This window comes from Aquarana catesbeiana, linkage group LG02 (assembly GCF_042186555.1).
Source record: "Aquarana catesbeiana isolate 2022-GZ linkage group LG02, ASM4218655v1, whole genome shotgun sequence".
NCBI classification, from domain to species: Eukaryota; Metazoa; Chordata; class Amphibia; order Anura; family Ranidae; genus Aquarana; species Aquarana catesbeiana.
In genome coordinates, this window is record NC_133325.1 from 767,595,018 (window position 1) to 767,618,043 (window position 23,026).

The window sequence follows — 23,026 nt, forward strand, 5'->3', positions numbered from 1 at the left end:
CACTGGAGTCCTCTTCCACTCCTCCATGACAACATCACGGAGCTGGTGGATGTTAGAGACCTTGTGCTCCTCCACCTTCCATTTGAGGATGCCCCACAGATGCTCAATATGGTTTAGGTCTGGAGACATGCTTGGCCAATCCATCAACTTTACACTCAGCTTCTTCAGCAAGGCAGTGGTCATCTTGGAGGTGTGTTTGGGGTTGTAGCCACGTTGGAATACTGCCCTGTGGCCCAGTGTCCGAAGGGAGGGGATCATGCTCTGCTTCAGTATGTCACAGTACATGTTGGCATATATATATATATTTATTTATTTATATATACAATGTGAGATGTCCTTGTTTGATATATACTATTTTCTTCTACTTTTTGTTATGTTGTATATCGGGAAAAAAGTCTAATAAAAATTGTCAATGAAAAAAAAAAATTTATGTATATATATATATATATATATATATATATATATATATATATATATATATATATATATATATATATATATATTACAGATATATGAGGCATACTTTAGTTTACATAGGAGGGTCAGAGTGTTTGCTGAGATGTTGGGATGACACTGAAGCATGAAGAATTGATATAAGACATTTTTATCTAACAGAGTCCTTTGTCCTGCAGGTGGCAACCTTTGTGGGTCCAGTAACTGCCATCCCAGTTCTCCTCTTTTCAGGATTCTTTGTTAGCTTTGACACTATTCCTACCTATCTTCAGTGGATGTCTTACATGTCCTATGTCAGGTACGTTATTAGTCCTATGCTGGTCTTGTCCAGTGTGGACATATTTTTTGTTACTGAAATGTTAAGTCGATATGTCATCAAGGAACAAACTCTAGGACATCCTGCACCCAATGTCAATGTCCAGGTTTATGTTACATATATATATATATATATATACTAAGTTCATTCTTGGCCTACCCATTGTTAAAGTTTATATAGATTCATATTTTTCATATTTTTTTTTAAGTGTAGGAATAATTTTAACCCCTATCAAGTTTTTAATGGCTGCCTGTGTCCCCACTAGGTAGATTTACCCTCTCTTTTTTTTTGCACTGGTGAGCAATACCACCAAGAAAGAAGCAAAGGGAATTCATAATTTTAGAGTTGTCTCAAGAGCATGAACTGAGGGGAAATCTTCCAGTGAGGACACTTGTTCCTTCAGCAGCACTCTAGATTCAGCCGTAGACAGATCGAAATTCAGACTGTTATTGAAAGACCTTTTCCAACCAACTGCTGCCGGTGTTCTGTTAAAATAGGCAATTCATCAGGATCTCCAATTACGTCACTTCCAGTTACTGTAAACCATCATTATTGGAGATTTCGATGACTTGTCGTTTTGACACAACACCGGCAATCGTGTACACTCTAGTACACAAAGACTTTGCTGTTTTGACACAATAGCGGGTAACGAAGAAAAAGTTGTCGCTGCCGTGGAGGTGGCTATTTTGTTGGTTAGTATTGGAGCAATATAACAATATCCGCTCATAATATCGTGTACTTAGAGTGTACAGTTGCCGATGTTGTGTCAAAACAGCAAGTCATCGAGGTCTCCAATTACTGATGGTTTACGGGAACCGGAAGTGACGTATTTGGAGATCTTGATGAATTGGCTATTTTAACGGAACACCGGATTTGCATCAATCTAAAGTACCTATTTCTAACTGAGAGCTGGCACCATAAGACAATACAGTGGGTACTAAACTGTTTCTGCATTTTACGGGTCATTTTATACAATTAAGAGCACAGTGAGAAACCTGCTATGTCCATCTGAGTGTTCTCTGGGTCAGGGCATGATGCAAGCAAATTGGAGAGCACATTGGTAAAGCATTTTGCTTTATCAATGTGATTGAATATTAAAGAAAAAAACAGTGGTATAGCCCCAGTTAGGCCACACCATTACTTTATTTTTGGCCCTCCCAGTGTCCCTCAGATTCAAAAGTTGAGTCCCGCTGTTGTTGTAAAGTTCTATTTCACTGAATTCCCACTTTGTCTACTTCCAGATATGGATTTGAAGGGGTGATACTATCCATTTATGGACTCGACAGAGAGGATCTGCACTGCGACCAGGGTGAAACATGCCATTTCCAGAAGTCGAAAGCCATTCTGAAGGAACTTGATGTGGAGAACGCCAAACTCTACCTAGACTTCATCATCCTTGGAGTCTTCTTTGTCACGCTGCGTCTCATAGCCTACTTCGTACTCCGATACAAAATCCGGGCAGAGAGATAAAAATCCAGTAGGGCAGTAAGTAACTGAGTCTAATTAATACAAGAAAACTGCAGAGGAACTGATTTGTCCTACTACACCGTCCAAGCGATGGCTGATTGTGGAGATGCCACCAAGACCTAACTGTCCTTATTGGGTTAGAATTTTTGTTGGGAAAGCATCACTAAGCCTGCAGAGATTTTTCTTGGGCCATTTTCTAAAGACACTTTCTAGATTTAACTAGGGAGAAATGAGAGAATTGTAGAATTTGAACTTTAGCCGTTTCTTGAAGACTTCAGACTTGGAGGTTGACCTTGATTACAAAGTCCTAAAATACTCTTGCAGCTAAAGACTGTGCTACGGGGTTATGTTATAATCTGTGGGCTCGCTCCTGTGGATGTCTATAAGATTCCATCAACGTGTAAGTTTTACTTATCTGCAAGACGTCTTCTGCATCACTTGTCAGGTTTGCAATAGGCCATCTTGACAAGGCTGCCCTAATTAACTAAGCTAGGATTTTGTGTTTGTTTCTACAGAGCTGGTCTCGCATTTAAGAAAAGTAACTGTATTAACCTCAGTTTTGTTTTTTTTTCCCAAAAACTTGTTGGAAAGCCCCTTTTGCAAAGTTTTAGCTTAGCTTAGCTAGGTGGCTCTTACCAATGGGTAATGACAAAAGAAGTCCAAAAACTGTGGCCAATGAGTAATGAGTCACGTTAATAAGTGATAATTTCTGGAGGCGAAGAATGTAAAACTTGTTTGGAAAACCAGACCACCAAAGTATATATCATGTCACTTGTCTGTCACCTAACTTCTGCCACTGAATTCATATGGACATGGGTTCCTTTTTATTATATTTTGATACCACAGGAAAGTATTCTTTGCGTTGGGTTATTACCAAATCAACTGTCCTATTATTATGTCACTCAGTATTTAATAAAGTGTGGGATAAAAGTATGCACAATCCACCCACACCTCACACCTTTCCTGTATGTCCCATCCCTTCATATTCCATATTTGCACTCAAAAGCCATATGGTTTGAGCTCTACTGAAAAGATCTGAACCATCTTCCAGCTATGTAGGAGCAAATGACTCACCACCTATTCCTCCTCCCATGTGATGGAACTGGTACTTGGTGATTGGCTCAGCGCTGTCCAATAGGCAAATTAAATTAGTCTTGTATACAAATGTTAGCAAAATGCTACATTAAGGGACTAAATTACCCTCTCTTGAGAAAATACTGCTCCATGTTCCTTTCAGTGATGGCCTCGTTGGTTACATCTTTGCTGAAGAGGATAATCAAGCTCCAGACTTGCTATGAGGGCTTCATGGCACACAAGAGAAGCTGGAGCAGCATGTTCTCCAGAAGAGGTGAATATTTTAGTTTCATGTTCTCTATTTACCCACTGCAGCAAGAGTGTTAACATAACTAACAAGAGCAGCCAATAAGAAATCTTCTAACACCACTGGCTGCAGTAAACCATAACATAATTGGTTGCACATCACCATTCTTCTTGGCACTGCTTCAGTAAACCATAACATATTTGGTTGCACATCGCCATTCTTCTTGGCACTGCTTCCATGCATAGTTTATTAGTGCTCTGTGATAGCATGCAGTATACCATGTTGACCAATCAGAATACAGTATATACTATTTAGTATTAAAAAAAAAGTTGATGTTCGGTTGCTCATTATTAGTGACTGCACACCACTGCTATAGGCATTGGGTTACTGAATATGTTCAAGAATGGAAGCCATTTTTGGGCCAGCATATAGAGTAACTTCATCTCATCAATTCTATAAAAAATATTGAAGGTGCTTTTTATTTTTTTGGCTTGGTTGTGTTACCAGGCCCTAGGAACCCCACAACTTACTTTGTTGCACTTTATAATTGTGATTGAGTAGTGTCTTTATTCCCTAGGAGGATGCCTAGTTTCCTTCAGTGCACTGTATATTTTAAGGTTAATGTACATTGTAGATGTAAACCCAATAACTAAAATCTCAAAAGAAGCTGTAACAAGAAACTTCAGCAGTTCTTTCCAAAATGTTTAAACCTGATGTTAAAATAATACCTGGTGATCCTGCTATGAAGGTCCTTCCTTTTATAAGGTGACATCACTCCATACCTGGCTCCCAAATGCTCTCATGCATTGTGAGTCTAAAGAGCAGCCTTTCTTAACCTTGTTACTTCAGAGGAACCCTAGAAATCATTTTCAGGTCATGAGGAACCCCCACTAAAACCAATTCTTTTGGAAGTCAGTGGAAAAAATTGCGCTAATATTGGTTTGCCCTGCAGGAATAATGATCCCATTACAGTGGAGGTCAGAATGCCATCCTTACAGATGCCTAAAAAGATCACTGGGGTCATGCAACTGGCTATGCCAAGTGGTGTTAGACCTAGAACAAAGCAGGCACCATCAAACAGGAGGTCAATCAGCCATAGCTTGAGGATGCTCTAGCAACCTCTGGAGGAAAGCTGGGGTTCCACGAAACCCTGGTTGAGAATGGCTGTTGTAGAAACTTTAAGCAGCCATGCCAATGCTCAGTGCACATGTCACCATCAGGATACACAGTGCTTTAGCTAACCTTATCATTCAGTTAGGGTTTACATCTACTTTAACTTGATACTACTGGTCCGTCATCAAAAGTTTACGAATGTAGAGTTACTTCAGCCTGATTGTTTCTCTCTGTACAAATCACATCCATTGACACAAACTACCTCAACTAGCTGTACAAATCCAGGACACTCTGGGCCTCATTCTTACAGGTAACACTGAAAGTACTGTCTGTGTAGCACATAGCAACCAAACAGACACCTCCTTTGGCGTTTCCAAGGCAGGTCAGAAACATAAAAGGGAATCTGGTTGGTTGTTTTAAGTTACATGAGTCTTCTTTAAAGTCAAGAGGTCCAACTTTTAGTGAAAGTACTTGCTTGCAGCACTGTTAGCAAAGCCGTACCATAGTAGAATGTATCTAGAATGCTTCTTGCATGTACAGTAAGCATGCATACTATTGCCATCACTGATGCTCCCCCTGTTGTCACAAGCATGTATTGCATTGCAACAGCGTCCATGATGGTCATTGTTCTATTCCAGCCACGCCTACAGCAGTGAACTTTTAGCAAGATTTGGATTTGTTTATATTTTTGTTATTATTTATGCAGTTGATTGTAAGAGAGGAGTAGAATGCAATCGATAGAAATCCTTTATTGTTCTCTTACTTGATAAAACGATTTGCAGCGATCCTAATATATATATATATATATATATATATATATACATCTATCTATCTATATTTTTTTTGTTTTGCATTTATGGAGATGTTTATTAACGTTTTGTATAGAGAAATAAATTTTTACGAAAGTCTCATTTTCATTTCATTGCCATTTGTTGTATGACCACAGACTCTCACCCGCATTTCACTCAGAAGGGCATTTACTGGACAGCTACTGTATAGGCATATTCATTAAATTGGGCCAACGGGCAATGAGAAATGGAATAAGACATAGCAACCAGTCAGGATTCAGTTCTGACCTGAAGGCTTAATCGGATTTGTTCTTGTGATTTACTACACTTTCCAATTTATGTTTGCACTTTATGGATGAGAATCCTAGTTATTGGTCCTTTTAATGGAAGGATTGTCTGTTTCTAAAAGGAGCCAATCAGATTAGATTTGTCATTCCAGTATTCTAACTGCCATTCTTCCAATAGAGGCTTGACCATGGAAAGTATAATCTGTTTTTTTAAATACTCTATAGGGCTAAAAGTTTGTAAACACGTGACTATCACACTTGTGTGAGCTTATTGGACATCCCATTCCAAAATCATTGGCATTCATATGGAGTTGCCCTTCTTTGTGGCTATACTGTCTTCCATTCTTCTGGGAAGGCCTCCCATAGGATCTTGGAGTGTCTGTGGGAAATGGTGCTCTCTTTTACCATCAAGTTGAATGTGAAGAGTTAGTTCACATCGGCAATCCAATGCATCCCAAAGGTGATCAATTGGGTTGAGGTCAGGACTCTGTACAGGCCACTTGAGTTCCTCTACACCAAACCGATCAAACCATGTCTTTATGAAACTGGCTTAAAGTGGAACTTCACTCTCCCAATCAACATTGATTATTTTTTAATCCTCATGCTGCTAGCATTAGTAAATAGATAAGAGAGTATATCATATTTACTTGTTTTAAATTTTTTTTTTTACATTTCTTCGATTACCTACTGGTTTATTGCCTAAGCAAATGATGTCATACATCCCAGGAGTCTTCAGTGGGAAGGAGGGGTTTTCTCAGCTAAGCACACTCTCCTGCATGCGTGCTTGAGCTACGGACAGATGGATTCCAGGAAGTAAATGCTGCATGAATCATTTACCCTTACTCAAGATGGCCATGGCTAGAATTGCTTGGAAGGTGTTTTTCAAAGTGCTTTTCTCATCAAAATAAAGCATGGAGACATGGATAGAGGGGACGTTACTTTGACTATTAAAAATGTATTAAATAGGGTTTTCAGTTTGTGGCGCTCAGATGCAGTGAAGATCTGCTTTAAAGTGGGTGTAAACCCTCACATATACCCAGTGAAGTGAACAGCCTCAGATGATACACAGGGATGAAACAAATCCTCCTATATAAGTTTTACATGTATATCTGCTGTCTTCACCATTATATACTGTTTAGAAAGTGCAAGCCCTGTTAGAATTTTCACTTCCCCATTCAGTAGTAGCAGTGTAGTGTTGGATTATACTGGGAGACAGCTGATTGGAGGAAAGGCACACACACATCCCCTCCAGATAGACAGAGCTGTCCTGTGAGTAGAGCAGCTCTCTGCTATTCTATTTACAGAACCCACCCTGACCCAAATTTCAGGCTTGTTTTATCACATGTGTCAGAGAACTTGTCAGAAGTTACCATGCTGATAACAGAGGAACAGAGCAGGAGAAAGCCACAGGACTTAGTGCTTTGTAGAGAGATAAGAAAACACTACAGATATATGTGCCCAGGTCAAATTTCCTCTACTGGAAACATCTGAAGTCAGGAATTTATAGGGGTGTCCACATACATTTAGGCAGCACAGTGGTTTATTGGTTAGCACTTATGTTTTGCAGTACTGCGGTTTGAATTGCAGCCAGGAAACTACCTGCATGGAGTTTGCACGTTCTCCTTGTGCTTGCATGATTTTCCTCCCACATTCCAAAGACATGCTGGTAGCTTAATTAGCTCCTGTCTAAATTGGCCCTGGCATGTGTGTAAAAATTGACTGTGCACATTTTGTTTTGTAACGTTCTCCACGCCGGTCCCAAGCCTATGCAAATTGGGAGGGTTGGGGAAAGACCAGGTGACCTATCCTTTTAAAAAAAGTTGCCAAGAAAATGTTATAGAAAAGGCTGTCAAGCATATGAAACATGGTTCAGAGAGCTGGCCCATAGAGTCAGATACGACTGAATGCATATTACATCCCCACATTCGGCCATATAGTTTATTCCTGGCACAGTTAAACTTTTTTTTTACAAGATGTGCACAATCTGCAGGGTATACAGTATTGGAACTAAAATAGTGTAACAAGAAAAGTGCTAATCCAGGGGGAGAAATAGACTTGTACAATTATATCCAAGAGAAAATGCCACAAGGGACTCCGCTATACATTTTCCGTTCTCATCCAAAGAAACTGATCTTGTTCCTTGCTTGTAATAGCCTAAGCAAGCTGTATATTCCACAAAAATAGATTTAAAGGGCTGGGTGGATTTTAAAGCTGAAGTTTAGGTATGACAATTTTCACTTAGACCAATGTAAGTATGTATGTACCATACCTGTGGGATCCACATGGAAGCCATTGAGGTGGGCATTGCTTCTCCAGTGATATCCACTAGCTTCCAGGTCTCTGAATAGCTGCCCTACTGCTTAGTGAACACAGGAGGTCACTTAATTGCCATGAGTGCCATTCAGAGAACACTTTGCATTCTCTCAATGAATGTAAAATGTTCTCTAATTGGACAAAGTGGAGAGGCAGGGAAGATTGCTAGTTAAACCCCAGCTAATTATTACCCTCCCCTCCAACAACAAACCTAAGTTCTGATGAAGGGAAGAAAATTGTGTGTAACCCAAAACGTATTCACTGATAACTTTTTATAGACTTTTTTATTGTAACAATCTAACATTATTTGTAGAGTGCTCCCTATGGTGCTCTTTTGCTTTTACTCCATATAAGCTGACTTCCCTAGAGACCCTGATGGAACTTCAACAAGTTCTTTCCCAGAGACTCTGTTGGAGTTTCATCAGGTATTAGATAGCTGCTACACTTTAGTAATCATCTAATCATGTTCACTATTACCTTTTGATAAACTTTTTTATTGTGACAAACTGAAATTATATGTAAAATGGTCCCTATGGTGCTCTCTTCCTTTCACTCCATATATGTTGACTTCCCCAGAGACCCTGATGGAACTTCAGCAGGTTCTTCCCCAGAAACAAACTAATGGTAGATCTGGCTTGATTAGACTCTGGTGGTTACAACACTGTCTCTGTCAGCTCGAGTCTCATAAAAAGAAATAACGAAGTTGTACAGGTGACAATACAGGGTTTCTACATGCATATTGGCATTTTATTGTTCCATAATTTTTTGGAAGGAATGAAGGAAGTCCTTAGTAATAACGAAGAGTTGACAACCATAGAACACACCCAGGAGTGGCTTGTTTTTCTAAGATACAGCCACCTTGAAAATAAGCAAACAACACTGGACAATTTTAAATTTGGAGTGAGCAATAACAAAATAACAGCTTATTAATCTCAAACACACGGCAGAATCCCGGATGGGAAAAATCAATATTTGCCCTTTTAATCACATCTTCCCAAGGAAGTGTTTTATATGTACTCTGGTGTCTGCACTTTCAAGGGTTTGTGGTTGGCTAAATGTAGACTTTAACTCCTGATCTGACATCGAGGGGCATATTTATAACTCCTGATCTGAAACCAAGGGGCATATTGATTTCTCCTCATCGTACACCAAGGGGATTATTGATCACTCCTGATCTGACGCCAATGGGCATATTGATAACTCATGATCTGACACTGAGGGGGCATATCGATAACTCCTGATCTGAGACAAGTGGGGAAAATTGATAAAGCAGTAATATGACTTCCACCAAACATTCACTGGTGGTGAATCAATCACTGTCAGTGAAAACACAAATAAAATAGCTTGCCACTTCTGCTGTAGACACCAGCGTTGACTGATGTATATAACATCCTCTGCCTGCAGATCAGTTGCTCAGAAGTTTTTTTGAGTCCAATTAACATCTCACTCAGCCCTATTGAAGGGATTTTGTGGCCTCCAACATGCATTGTCTGTCCTCTACTCGGGCTTGTTATAACTAGTTGAACAAGACTTTGGACTCTTAAGGATTTTTTATTGGGCACTCTCTTGGACCCATTATACTTGGATTTCTTGATTCGGGTGAACATCCTCTCCTCGGGGGGGTCCCCGTCTTTGAGCTGTCAAACATAAGCCAGTTGGGCTCCAGTAATGATTTTGTCCACATTTTGATAACCTGTGAAGATATGTGTCTAGGACCCCTCTACCACTACCTCTTGGATTGATGCACTAGGAGGATTCACCTGCAGTGAACATTTGGTGAATGTCAGATTCACCGCTTTATAAATATGCCCTTAAGTGTCCCTACAATCCTAAGAATGGATAGCATAGATATAGAGCCATGTCAGAAATGCACATATTTTACCACGTTACCACAACATGTTGGGCCCTGTACCTGGGAATCGTAGCGTGTAGATTTCTGCACTAGAGTTAAAGCTGAACGCCAGGCAGATAAGAAAAATGCAGTTGTCTATTTCTTTAAAAAAAACTAAATTCAATGTATTTTTGCAAAAGTACCAGAATCTGTCTTGATATCAGAACTCCAGGAGAGGGAGGACATCACTAGAAGGCAATCAGGCTCTGCTACATGCACATCTGTGGAGTAGCGTTAACGACTAATTATGGTGTTGCTGCTTCTGCATTGTCCGATCAGAGTACATAGACAGAAATAAATTCCTGACAGAGGTTCTATTCTGGTAGGTGTGTGGTAGTGGTGGACTAATGATAGAATGAATTTAAGTATATAGACAGATTCTTCCTTAGGGAGTTTAGTCTGTGGTGAAAGTGGGGTGTTTGGGTACCTGATTATGGTCCTAGGCTGATGCCTCTCTGATTTCGGTGAATGAACCATTCATCAGAAGATCTATTCTTGGGCGCAAGTTAAGAGCGCTTGGAACAAATGGTCACCTAGCTTGGTGATTCATTAAAAAATCTTTATTGGTAACGAACATTAAAATACAGCCAACATGTTTCAGGGGAAAAGCCCCTCCTTCTCCAGGGCTAGCATGTAGAAGATAATGAAACAAATAAAATGGTGGTTCATATAAATTAGAATTAATAATTTAGTTTAGAACTCACATAATAGTAAAGCTTAACACATGATTGTAGAGGTGACTGTAGCGATCATAGTGCACTTGCAACAAAAACAATTGAGTATTGTTCATGATACTTTTTTTATTTGCACTAACATTCAAATTTTCAGGACAAGCTTTTGGGATGTAATCCCTTTTTTAAGGTCCACATGATGGTTTTGAACCTTTTCCCCACAACTAGATAATTTTTTTCTATTGCTTCCTCTGTCTCCATTGGGGATATCCCTCCATTTTCAGTTTGTCACCTATCAACAAGAAAGGATTTGGTAAGATATTGCCTCACTCCCCAATCCCTAAATGGGGATTAAATGGAAATTAAAGGTCAATAGAGGTTTTAGCCCTTCCACAATCTATACACAACTCATGAAAACGTTGGGCTAGAGTTGGTGGTTGGATTTTCATGGTGGGTTCAGGGTCATTTAGATGCTTCATGGCCAGTCATTCTTGGTTTCACACCTTTGGCCATAACAGGTTAAATTTAATGTAGACTCAGCAGCTTAGTATGTGACACAAGTGTTGACTTGTTATCAGTTACTTTCTGAAATCCAAGTTAAACAATTATAATCCAGGAGACTCAGAATCTGGCATTGCCTTATCTGAAGTTTGCTTTCTTGTCTATGCACTGAGGGGGTGTGACACCGTGTCATGAATTTGCACAGAACTTGATCAGCTTGGACCAACGCATCATTAAAGCTGACCTCCAGCCTTCCCTTTAGTCTTGCACAGTTGTACAGGCTCCTCTTCTGTACTGAAACGGCTTACTCTGATTTTACGGCATACTGTGAGCTTCCCACAATGTGCATTAGAAGCTGCAGCAAGTCAGATGAAGCCTCCATCATTTCCTGGCTGGAGGATGTCCAGCATAAACTTAGCTATTTTCTCATTAGCCTTGGTGTCTATGGACCCTCCCTTTCATTAATTGGGTTCTAGTTCTATTAATCATGGAGGCTCAGCATCACCTGTGGGTGTTACCCAGGGCAGTCTGCTCCAGAACGCACACTCCTACAGACTGAAACCCAACCATGAAGGCATTTTCATATTTGATAGCTCCCCCCCCCCAAGAGCCAGCCCACTGCTTGTTTGATGTTTTCAAGAAGCTGTGCCTCGCTCCAGCCATAATCTGCCTGCAGTGCACAGAGGAGCACAGAAACCCAGTGATGGCATCACTGGGCCTTAAAAAAGGCATGTAATGGTCCTCTAACAATTTTAGTTATATGCACATGTTGCTGCTGTAGCTGATTACAGTGCTTATCTATGCAGCTGTAAATCACTGGTCATCATCAGCAGCTATATTGGATAACATGAGTAGTTGCTGATGTTGGCCACAAGCTGTAAGGCTGATGCCACACTACTCCCATGGACCATGCATTATTTTGGAGGTCATGTGTTTGGTTGGCCAGCATAATAAATGTTATAAAACAACACAGATTGATTAGATTTTACCTTGCAAATTACCGTATTTATTGACGTATAACACACTTTTTTACCCTGAAATTAGAGAGTGAACCGTGTCTGCGTGTTATACAGTGAAATCTTTTTTACCAACAGGGGACGGGTATCGAGCGGTCCGCCCCGGGTGCCACCTATTGGGAGGGTGTCAGGCCGGCCGCCCCGCCTCTCCTGGCCGTGGGACAGCGCTGCCAGTAAACGTTAAAGTCCAGAAAACATTACTACCAGCCCTTTGTCATATACCGCTCCTCCTGTGTAACTCTCAATGTAAATCTAAGCCTCTGAATCCCTTAATTAAGGCCGCTCTCTGTGGCTGCTCTCCTCCTCCCGCTCCGCCTCCTCCTTGTGTGTAGCTTTTGATTGGAGGAGGAGAGCGGTTACGTGACCGGGTCCACGATAGAGAGTGGCGTTAATGGGGGGGTCTTTATAATGATAGGGGGCTGTGTGTTGTACAGGGGGCTGTGTACTATGCAGGGGGTCCATGTACTATGCAGGGGGTCCGTGTATTATGCCGGGGGGCTGTGTAAAGATTTTTTCCTGAAACTTGCCTCTTAAAGTTAAGGTGCGTGTTATATGCCTGTGCGTGTTATACGCCGATAAAAACACTACGTGGTTTATTTTATAGTATAATGTGGTCTACCTGCTATGAAAAAATGCCATTTACTTTAATTTACAAATTCCAATGAGTCAACGTCCTGTGAAATACAAGAAAGTGAAAGTGTATGAAGCCCATCTAGTCAAAGGCAACAAATCAGCTTCTCACTTTTTTTCCTAACCTGCCCCTAGAATCATGAAAAGGAAGACTCTGATTGGTTAATATAAGCAACATAGACTTTTTCCTTCCAGTCTGGCCCAGCAAACCAAAGCTAATAAAATATCCTACTACAGATTTATTTTCTTTGTAGCTACTCACTGCTATTGTCTAGACAGCTATGTGCTGTCTAAGGCTCTCTCTGTAGCCTTGGGGTATGTTGAATGGAAGGTACTCAGTCCCTTTAATCCAGAAGGCTGCTGCACTGGCCTTACTGCTGTAGAAGCTGATCTTGGTTCCCTGGATGTCTACAGCTTAGCTTAGCCTAGCTGGCCTGGTGTGAGGCTTTCCACTTCTCTCTCTCCCCTGGTCTTCCTTCTGCCCCAGGGGTAGAGCCCCCCCAGCACAGGGTTCCCTTCAGAGGACCGGAACTTTGGCTCCCAGACTGCCAGGCTCCTGAGTATTTATGGGTTGTTCCCCCAACTTCTGGGCCTTGCCTCTCCAGGGATTGGTGGGAACTCCCTAATTATTCAGGCTGCAGCCTTTGTTTCTCCACCTTCTAAGTTCCAGAACTATCCAGAACGTTCTACAAGCCAGGGGGAGCAGCCTTTAAAACACTGCACAGCCAAAAAACAAATTTCCCATGATCCTCTGCCTGCAGAGGAGCCAGACTAAATTATCCTACACTAGGAACTAGGAGGGTGCCACAGGAATATAGGGAAAAGTACTACATGTACTTGGGCCATAGGGGAACAGAACACATTAATAAAAATGGAAGTAAGACTTTTTTTTCAACAGCTATAAGCTCTGTGTTTGGAACAGTTATGCATGTCGACAGCATGTGTTTGAACAGCTTACAGGGCAGCAACTGCCAGCCCCCCAGGGGCCCCCACCTCTGACTCTTAGTTTCCAAAAGTCAGCTGTAGACTATATAAATTAAGCTGAACAATGGTAAAAAAAAATATAAATCTCTCATAGGTAAGGCTGCACAATTAAAGGTTCGTGTTTTTTCACCTTAATGCATCCTATGCAGTGTCAGTGACCAGCCCCCTAGTCCCCCTCCGTTTTACTTACCTGAACCCTAGAACTGGACCCAGCTGGGAGGCGCTCTCCCTCTGCCCAGGGTTGTCGGTTCTTGATTGGATTGATAACAGCGCAGCCATTGGCTTCTACTGCTGTCAATCAAATCCAATGACATGAGAGCCAGGGGGTGGGGCCGAGTCCTGCATTCGGCCTCTATGGACGCTGAATGCTGGACTCGGGAGCATGCCTGCAAGGTAACCCCCTCAGGGAATCACTTCTCCGAGGGGGTTATCTGATGTGGGGAGGAGCTGCGCGAGCCGACGGGGGACCCCAGAAGAGCAGGTTCGGGACCACTCTGTGCAAAACAAGCTGCACAGTGGAGGTAAGTAAGATATGTTTGTTATTTTTAATTTTTTTTTTAATTTACCTTTACAATCTCTTTAAGACCCCTTTTACACTGAGGCAATGCTAGAAATAGCGCTTGTAAAGTGCCTGAAAACTGCCTCCCATTCATTGCAATGGGTGCTTTCACACCCGGGTGGTGCGCTTGCGGGACGTTAGAAAAAGTCCTGCAAGCAGCATCTTTGGGGCGGTTTGAGAGCCCTGTATACAGCGCTCCCAAAACGCCCCTCCCCATTGCAATGCATGGGCAGCACTTCCGAAGCGCACAACACGGGAGTTTTTAACAAGAAATGCCGCAACACAGGAGTTTAAAAGCACCCCCCCTAGTGGCCGAAAAGCGCCGCCTAAACAGTGGTATATCGACGCTAAAACAAGAGACACTTTACCATGAAGGTACGGCCGGCCCCAGTGTAAAAGGGGTCTAAAACAATTGTAACACTATATGTTGCTAAATGCTTGGACTTGTTCTTCCTAAAATAGATGATATTTGGGGGGGGGGGGGGGATGAAATGTTTGCTGTGCAATTACCAAAAATCCTACCACACTCCGATCTTAATATAGCAGCTCACTAAGCAGAGTAGCGTAGTCTCATCAAAGTCAAATATTGGACTTTCTTTGTAGACCTAGGCACCATCAGTGACTACAATCATTAGCACTGTTGCATAATGTAAATTTATTTAGGTTTAAAGATTCTTTAATGCAGAACTACACTGTATCTGAGCATCACAATTTTTTTTGATTCCCTTGAATTCCTAATAGTTGTGTATACTAAATAGCAACCTAACAACATTTGTTTCTGGAAGCTACTCTCAAGTCTTGCTAATTTCCTTGTATTGTATGGGCTTTATAAGCTAATGTTTTAGGCAAATTGTATGTAAACCACAGTGTATGTATGAATTAAAATGAACTCCAGAAAAAAAAAAATGTTGGCATTTGTGATGGAAGAATAAGTTACTATTAGTGATGTGTTCACCGTGTGTGGCTGCTGTTGAGTTTGCTGTAATTATTAGCTGCATCACTCCCATACACCACAGTAGGTGGCAAATACCCAGCGCTAAGACCTACTGTTCTGTTTGAAATGCTGCTTTATGCATTGACATACCTCCTTAGACCCAGTCTGTCCAGACAGTAAGGTCACCTACTGACTTGGCACCATCCACAGGCAGCTTAACTCTTCAATAAGACACAGAAGCTGAATCCATCACAATTTTACTTTAGCTAATTGCAGTACTGAAGCTTCTTTTTCAGTCTTTTGAAGTGTAAGAAAACAATGACTTTCCCAAGCCCTATTTCTGCCAATAACTAAAACTGAGGGAACATTGAAGAAATAGGAAGGATCTAGCTAGGACTAAACTAACTAGCACTAAACAGGAGGGCAAGACAAGGGAAGATACCAAAATCCTAAAATGTGATCCCAGTGGGAGAGGGGCAGAGGAGGGTCAAACAAGGATGCTGTGGAGACAACAGACATCCTCCTTATCAACTGATGTCATAATTGGTTGTTAGGATGCCAGTGTCTAGAAAGTCCTAATGGCGCATAATGAAAACCTGTGGCTTTGTGTAACTAAAAGGCAGGCTTGGTCCCCCTGCTGGCTTGTATACAATTTTTGATACATTTTTAGGCATTTTGCCAAGGCACCCCTAAAGAAAACTGAAGGCACCCCAGGGTGCCTGGGCACCCTGGTTGAAAAAGGCTGCTCTAGTGTATGGGAGTAGTGGAGCGAACAGTTTCAGCGAATGCAACAGAAGCCACACATAGGCCACATATCACCAGGATAGCTTTTTCTTACTTGCAAGTTTCCAAATATATTTTTTTCTCCAGAAATCAGCCTTACGCTTATATGCCCCGTACACACGGTCGGATTTTCCGACGGAAAATGTTCGATGGGAGCTCGTTGTCGGAAATTCCGACCGTGTGTAGGCTCCATCGGACGTTTTCCATCGGAATTTCCGTCACACAAAATTTGAGATCTGGTTCTCACATTTTCCGACAACAAAATCTGTTGCCATAAATTCCAATTGTGTGTACACAATTCCGACGCACAAAGTTCCACGCATGCTCACGATCAACGAGAAGAGACGCACTGGCTATTGAACTTCCTTTTTCTCGGCTCATCGTACGTGTTGTATGTCACCGCGTTCTTGACGTTTGGAATTTCCGACAAAATTTGTGTGACCGTTTGTATGCAAGACAAGTTTGAGCCAACATCTGTTGGAAAAAATCCATGGATTTTGATGTCCGAATGTCTGATCGTGTGTACGGGGCAATAGAGTACATTGCTACATTTTATCAGTAGCAGTTGCAATCTGGTATTTCCTGGAAAACCTGGGGTCTACAGGGGCTGGGCTGCTACACAGGATTTCTTAAGTTCAAGGTCTTCACCATTATAATATAAGATGTACAAAGTCCTCTACAGTTGGTATACCTTTCCATCTGAGTCCTCATCTGCTTTCTACTCCTGTGGATGCTATGTTACATGATTGTTTAGCCATTTAATAAACAAGGAGGTTCCTCAGGGGTGGTGCTTATTACCTGGTGTACAAGGAGGTGGCATCTCAAGCTTGGCCTCTGGTGGCCCAAAGGGGCCCGAATGTGCCTGGACCAAGTTTAAAGTGTTTGGTTAATAAGCTGTTCAAAGGACATTTTACCTGAGTTTCTTTTCAAAGTAAAGCCAGATTTAGAGGAAGAGAACTATTTTCTCCAGCCTGTAGAATACTTTTGGGTAAAAGAATAAAAGGAGCATGTATTCAGAGCCCTATTATAAAATACCTATGGAAAAATGCTATTTTTTTAATTAATGCAAAAATGATAATGTTTCAGATCAAAGTTCTTTATTGTGTTTGTATAGCTGTGTGGGGGAGGGAAGGTGATTTTTTTTTATATCTAATATGGACCTATCAGAGCTATAAAGTTCAAGAAGAATTCCAGCCAACAGGGAAAAAAAAAACGTTGAATTCCACTGCCTACCTGTAAGATCTTTCCTTCATTTGTACTCAACCAGTTGTGCACCACGTAGCTGCTTCAACCTCCCCTTTTCTGAGAGTGCAATTATTACTCAAGAGAGAGTCCTTAAAGTGACCACTATTTCTCCTCTCCACCCCTGCTCCAAACACTTTTGATTTTTTTTTTTAAGGGGATAAGGTACCTTTTTTGACAGGTGCCCGCTCCATCTTACTCACTTCTAGCCTAGCCAAAAATGATGTGTGCTTGCCCATCCCGCCACCACCACCACCACCACCACTGGCAGCCTCCTGAGGCATGCGCTCCAGGAGGCTGTAGGACCAGTCCCACAGCACAGTGCCAAGTCAAGCATATGCAGTAGGAAGCTGGCTGTTATTCTTCAGGAAGTCACAGTTGGCTCCCATATCCAAGATGGTGGCACAGGGGACCCGCCCCTGAAGGACCGCATACCTTCTATAACCAGCACTGGCCAATGTATGTCCTTTGAAGCTACTTCAGTTTTGATTTGGTCCCAGTCACCCTTACTTTGGCCCTTTTCTTATAACAGCAGCCAGTACAGACATTCCCACTGACAGCCTGATTTCAAATGTACCTGGTGTGTTGGGAAAAATGATAAAATACAAAGAATGATTACAGGTAATTGCACAAAGCACAGTATAAGTTGTCACTTTCAGTTTTTTTTTTTTCTTTTGTCTGGAGTGCTTCTTTAAAGCAGCGTTCATCCTGGAATTAATGAGGTCAATGTGGTAGAGGCACTCTGCACCTCATGCCATGAGAATGTCACTAGTTTCTACTGAATGATAGGCTGCTTTCTTTACAAATGTTCTCCAAAAAAAGAGATAAACTCTTTCCATGTTTCACAAAGTGATAAATAACCCTTGCCTTATTGATAGGAGAGGCCAAGGGCTGTGTGAGGTCTGAACACTTATCTGAAACCAGCCAGTACTGAGAATGACTCTGAATGGTGCTACTGTAGCTATACAGTTGTGCTCATAGGTTTACATACCCTGGCAGATTTTTTTATTTCTTTGACATTTTTCAGAGGATATGAATGATAACACAAAAACTTTTCTTTCACTCATGGTTAGTTTTTGGCTGAAGCCATTTATTATCATTTAACCTTGTTTACTCTTTTTAAATCATAATGGCAGCAGAAACTACCCAAATGACCCTGATCAAAAGTTTACATACCCTGGTTATTTTGGCCTGATAACATGCACACAAGTTGACACAAAGGTGTTTGAATGGCTATTAAATCCTCACCTGTGATCTTTTTGCTTGTAATTAGTGTGTGTGTATAAAAGGTCAATGGGTTTCTGGACTCCTGACAGACCCTTGGATCTTTCATCTGCTGCACTGACGTTTCTGGATTCTGAGTCATGGGGAAAGCAAAAGAATTGTCAAAGGATCTGCGGGAAAAGGTAGTTGAACTGTATAAAACAGGAAAGGGATATAAAAAGATATCCAATGAATTGAGAATGCCAATCAGCATTGTTCAAACTCTAATCAAGAAGTGGAAAATGAGGGGTTCTGTTGAAGCAAAACCACGGTCAGGTAGACCAACTAAAATTTCAGCCACAACTGCCAGGAAAATTGTTTGGGATGCAAAAAAAACCCACAAATAACTTCAGGTGAAATACAGGACTCTCTGAAAACATGTGGTGTGGCTGTTTCAAGATGCACAATAAGGAGGCACTTGAAGAAAGATGGGCTGCATGGTCGAGTCCCCAGAAGAAAGCCATTACTACGCAAATGCCACAAAGTATCCCGCTTACAATGCGCCAAACAGCACAGAGACAAGCCTCAAACTTTCTGGCACAAAGTCATTTGGAGTGATGAGACCAAAATTGAGGTTTTTGGCCACAACCATAAACGCTACATTTGGAGAGGAGTCTACAAGGCCAATGATGAAAGGTACACCATTCCTACTGTGAAACACGGAGGTGGATCGCTGATGTTTTGGGGATGTGTGAGCTACAAAAGGCACAGGAAATTTGGTCAAAATTGATGGCAAGATGAATTCAGTATGTTATCAAAAAATACTGGCGGAACATTTGTATTCATCAGCCAGGAAGCTGCGCATGGGATGTACTTGGACATTCCAACATGACAATGATCCAAAACACAAGGCCAAGTCGACCTGTCATTGGCTACAGCAGAATAAAGTGAAGGTTCTGGAGTGGCCATCTCAGTCTCCTGACCTCAATATCATTGAGCCACTCTGGGGAGATCTCAAATGTGCAGTTCATGCAAGACAGCCCAAGAATTTACAGGAACTGGAGGCTTTTTGCCAAGAGGAATGGGCAGCTTTACCATCTGAGAAGATAAAGAGCCTCATCCACAAATACCACAAAAGACTTCAAGCTGTCATTGATGTTAAAGGGGGCAACAGACGGTATTAAGAACTAGGGTATGTAAACTTTTGATCAGGGCCATTTGGGTAGTTTCTGTTGTCATTATGATTTAAAAAGAGTAAACACAGTTGATTGATAATAAATGGCTTCAGCCAAACACTAACCATGAGTGAAAGAAATGTTTTTGTGTTATCATTCATATACTCTGAAAAATGGCCACGAAATCATAAATTCTGCCAGGGTATGTAAACTTGTTAGCCCTTTTTGAGGTCTGAACGCTTATCTGAAATCAGCCAATGCTAAGAATGACTTTGGATGGTGCTATTATAGATACATAGACAGGTCTGTGAGAATCTAAGGTAGCACCTTATCCCAGCATGGGTGATATAAGATAAGAGTTGTTTGAGGTCTGAACGCTTATCTGAAACCAGCCAATGCTGATAATGACTCTGGTTTGTGCTACTATAGATATATAGACAGATTTGTGAGTATCTAAGGCAGCACTTTATCCCATCACAGGTGATATAAAATAAGGACTTAAACCTCGCACAGCCCTCTCTTTGTAAGTGGAATGAGTTTAAATCTTTTGGTAAGAACTTCTTTAAAGCTTAGGTCCAGAATCAAATAGGGTTTTCCATTTTGTATGAATGACAGGTGCACTTTAACAATATATTAACATGTCTTGAACTAGAATTAATTTTATTATTATTATTTTTTTTAATGATGCAAGAATCAATGCAAGTAACTTTAACTCAGCGTGCAGCAATGTGCATTTCTGTATGTTGTGAAAGTGGATCGTCCATCGCTCGTATCCATGTGTGAAGTGCTCGGTGTCACTTCATTGGGGGAGTTCAGGAGGAGACGCTTCTTGCGCGCTGCCATAGATTTGCACTGCTCTCGATTGTTCATTGACTGTATCCTCTCTAATTCTATGGAACAATGTACTGTACATTATACAATGATTAGGATGTGGGCATTTCAATAAAGATGTACATTTATGGATGGCTGTGTGCTGTGTTTTAGTTTTTAATACTGCAATTACCCAACCATTTCAATGGAAAAGACATGTGTCCAATGGTGATGAAGGGAAGGCGGAAGGAACCAAAGTGTCCATAGTACCGAGAGGTCTTCAAGAGAACAAAGTTCCAGTGCACCACCTGCCAGAGGTAATAAGGAAACTTCTTTATTTACTATTCTTGAATGTTTTTCTTACCTGGTGACAGGAGCCCTTTAACCTCCCTGGCGGTATGATTATTTCGGATTTTAGGTGCTGAAAGCGGTACCATTATTTTGCATGGAAATTTGGCGTTTTATATTGTAGGCCTGTAATTCTTAACAATAACACACTTAAATCTGTCCAAACAAGAGTCTAGTAGATATCCCGGGTATGATAAAGTTTGAAACACAAAAACATAAATTATAATATAATAAAAAAAAAAAAAAAATTAAAAAAAATAAAAATAAATAGTAATAAAATACATTTCCACACGATTCACTATCGCTCAATTCTGCAAGTATTCTAATTTATTATCGCTGTTTTCTAGCTGGTCTAAAGCCATTTTTGACGTAAAGGGACACTTTTTGGTTGCTATGGACAATCTCCAGTTTCCAGGCAGAAAGAACAGTATATGCAATATAAAACTGCATGCAGGGCATGGGCCAGAGCACTGGGGACAAATGGGATGTGAAATGATTTCATACAGTACTGTAATCTGTATGAATTTTTTTGAATTTGCCGCCAGGCTCCGCCCCGTGCGTCGCGCAGCTCGCAGGGAACGGAGCCTGGCACAGAGAGGCTTCGGAACAGGACACAGCCCGCGGACACTGCGGGGGACATCGCAGGATCCCGGGGACAAGGTAAGTAAGGAGGCACCAGGATCCTGCGATGCAATCCCGAGTGTGGCTCGAGGTTACCGCTAATGGTCCTGAATTTTAACCCCGAGCCACACTCGGGAAAACCGCCAGGGAGGCTACAGGGAACATCAAAGGCTGTATTTATCAAAAGCAGAGCTATTCGTTCTCTGAAACTGCATGTGCAAGTGGCAGCAACATTGAGCGTTATTAGGTAATTGTCTATACAGATTGAATGTTTTTCATTAAAAAAAATAGCATGGTTCAAGAAGCTATCACATTATGGCCACTAGATGGAGCTGATGATCGTAGCACATAAGTCCTAATTTTCTATAATCAATCATCAGCTCCGTCTATTAGCCATAATGCCGTATTTTCCTGCTTCACTGTATTCTGTATGAATGAATAACCTTAGACCTAGCCTAGCAAAATTCTATTTTGCCCCCATTTGCACAGAACGAATGTACATGCAGTTTTACAAGACAAACAGCTCTGTGAATTTTGTTGGGTATATGTGAGTCAAATTGGGAGAGAGAAAACTGAGGAAATGCTTCCTGCTGTCTGCAGCAGACTGGTGACATACACTATATTTCCAAAAGTATTGGGACACCCAAAATAAACTTTAATGGCTTCCCAATCTTAGTCCATAGGGTTCAATATTGAGTTGGCCCACCCTTTTAGCTATAACAGCTTCAACTCTTCTGGGAAGGCTGTCCACAAGGTTTAGGAGTGTGTCTATGGGAATGTTTGACCATTCTTCCAGAAGCGCATTTGAGGTCAGGCACTGATGGTGGATGAGAAGGCCTGGCTCGCAGTCTCCGCTCTAATTTATCACTGTGCAGGCCAGTCAAGTTCCTCCACCCCAAACTCGCTTATCCATGTCTTTATTTACCTTGCTTTAAGCACTGGTGCGCAGTCATGTTGGAACAGGAAGGGGCCATACTCAAACTGTTCCCACAAAGTTGGGAGCATGAAATTGTCCAAAATCTTTTTGTATGCTGATGCCTTAAGAGTTCCCTTCACTGGAACTAAGGGGCCAAGCCCAACCCCTAAAAAACAACCCCACAACATAATCCCCCTCCACCAAATGATTTGGAGGGGCGGCCCAATACTTTTGGCAATATAGTGTGGATGAGTGAGTTTGGAGTGGAGGAACTTGACTGGCCTGCACAGAGTCCTGACCTCAACGTTTGGGATGAATGAGAGTGGAGACTGCGAGCCAGGCCTTCCCGTCCAACATCAGTGTCTGACCTCACAAATGCATTTTTTGAAGAATGGTGAAACATTCCCATAGACACACTCCTAAACCTTGTTGCTGCTAGAGGGTGGGCCAACTCAATATTGAACCCTACGGACTAAGACTGGGATGCCATTAAAGTTCATGTGTGTGTAAAGGCAGGCGTTGCAATACTTTTGCCAATATAGTGCATTTGCCCCAAGATTCCTCCCAGTGTTATTTACACAGACTGGCAGGTCAACTTAAAATAAATAGATAATAAAATAAGGGAGGGTTATAACCCCTATCACATTTTTTCCTGCTGTGTCCCATTGGCGTCATTTCCTTTTA

The 23,026-nt window shown here is 41.5% G+C and overlaps 1 protein-coding gene across 1 annotated transcript in view; it reads left to right on the forward strand.

Moving 5' to 3' along the window:
* The window catches only part of ABCG1 (ATP binding cassette subfamily G member 1), a 144,865-nt gene extending 136,836 nt beyond the window's left edge, over positions 1 to 8,029 (forward strand). The window contains exons 14-15 of the mRNA XM_073617270.1: positions 633 to 751; positions 2,011 to 8,029. Coding sequence (XP_073473371.1) covers positions 633 to 751; positions 2,011 to 2,239 — 348 coding nt within the window. The 3' untranslated portion in view covers positions 2,240 to 8,029. The remainder of the gene's footprint in view (positions 1 to 632; positions 752 to 2,010) is intronic.
* Positions 8,030 to 23,026: the final 14,997 nt, after the last annotated feature.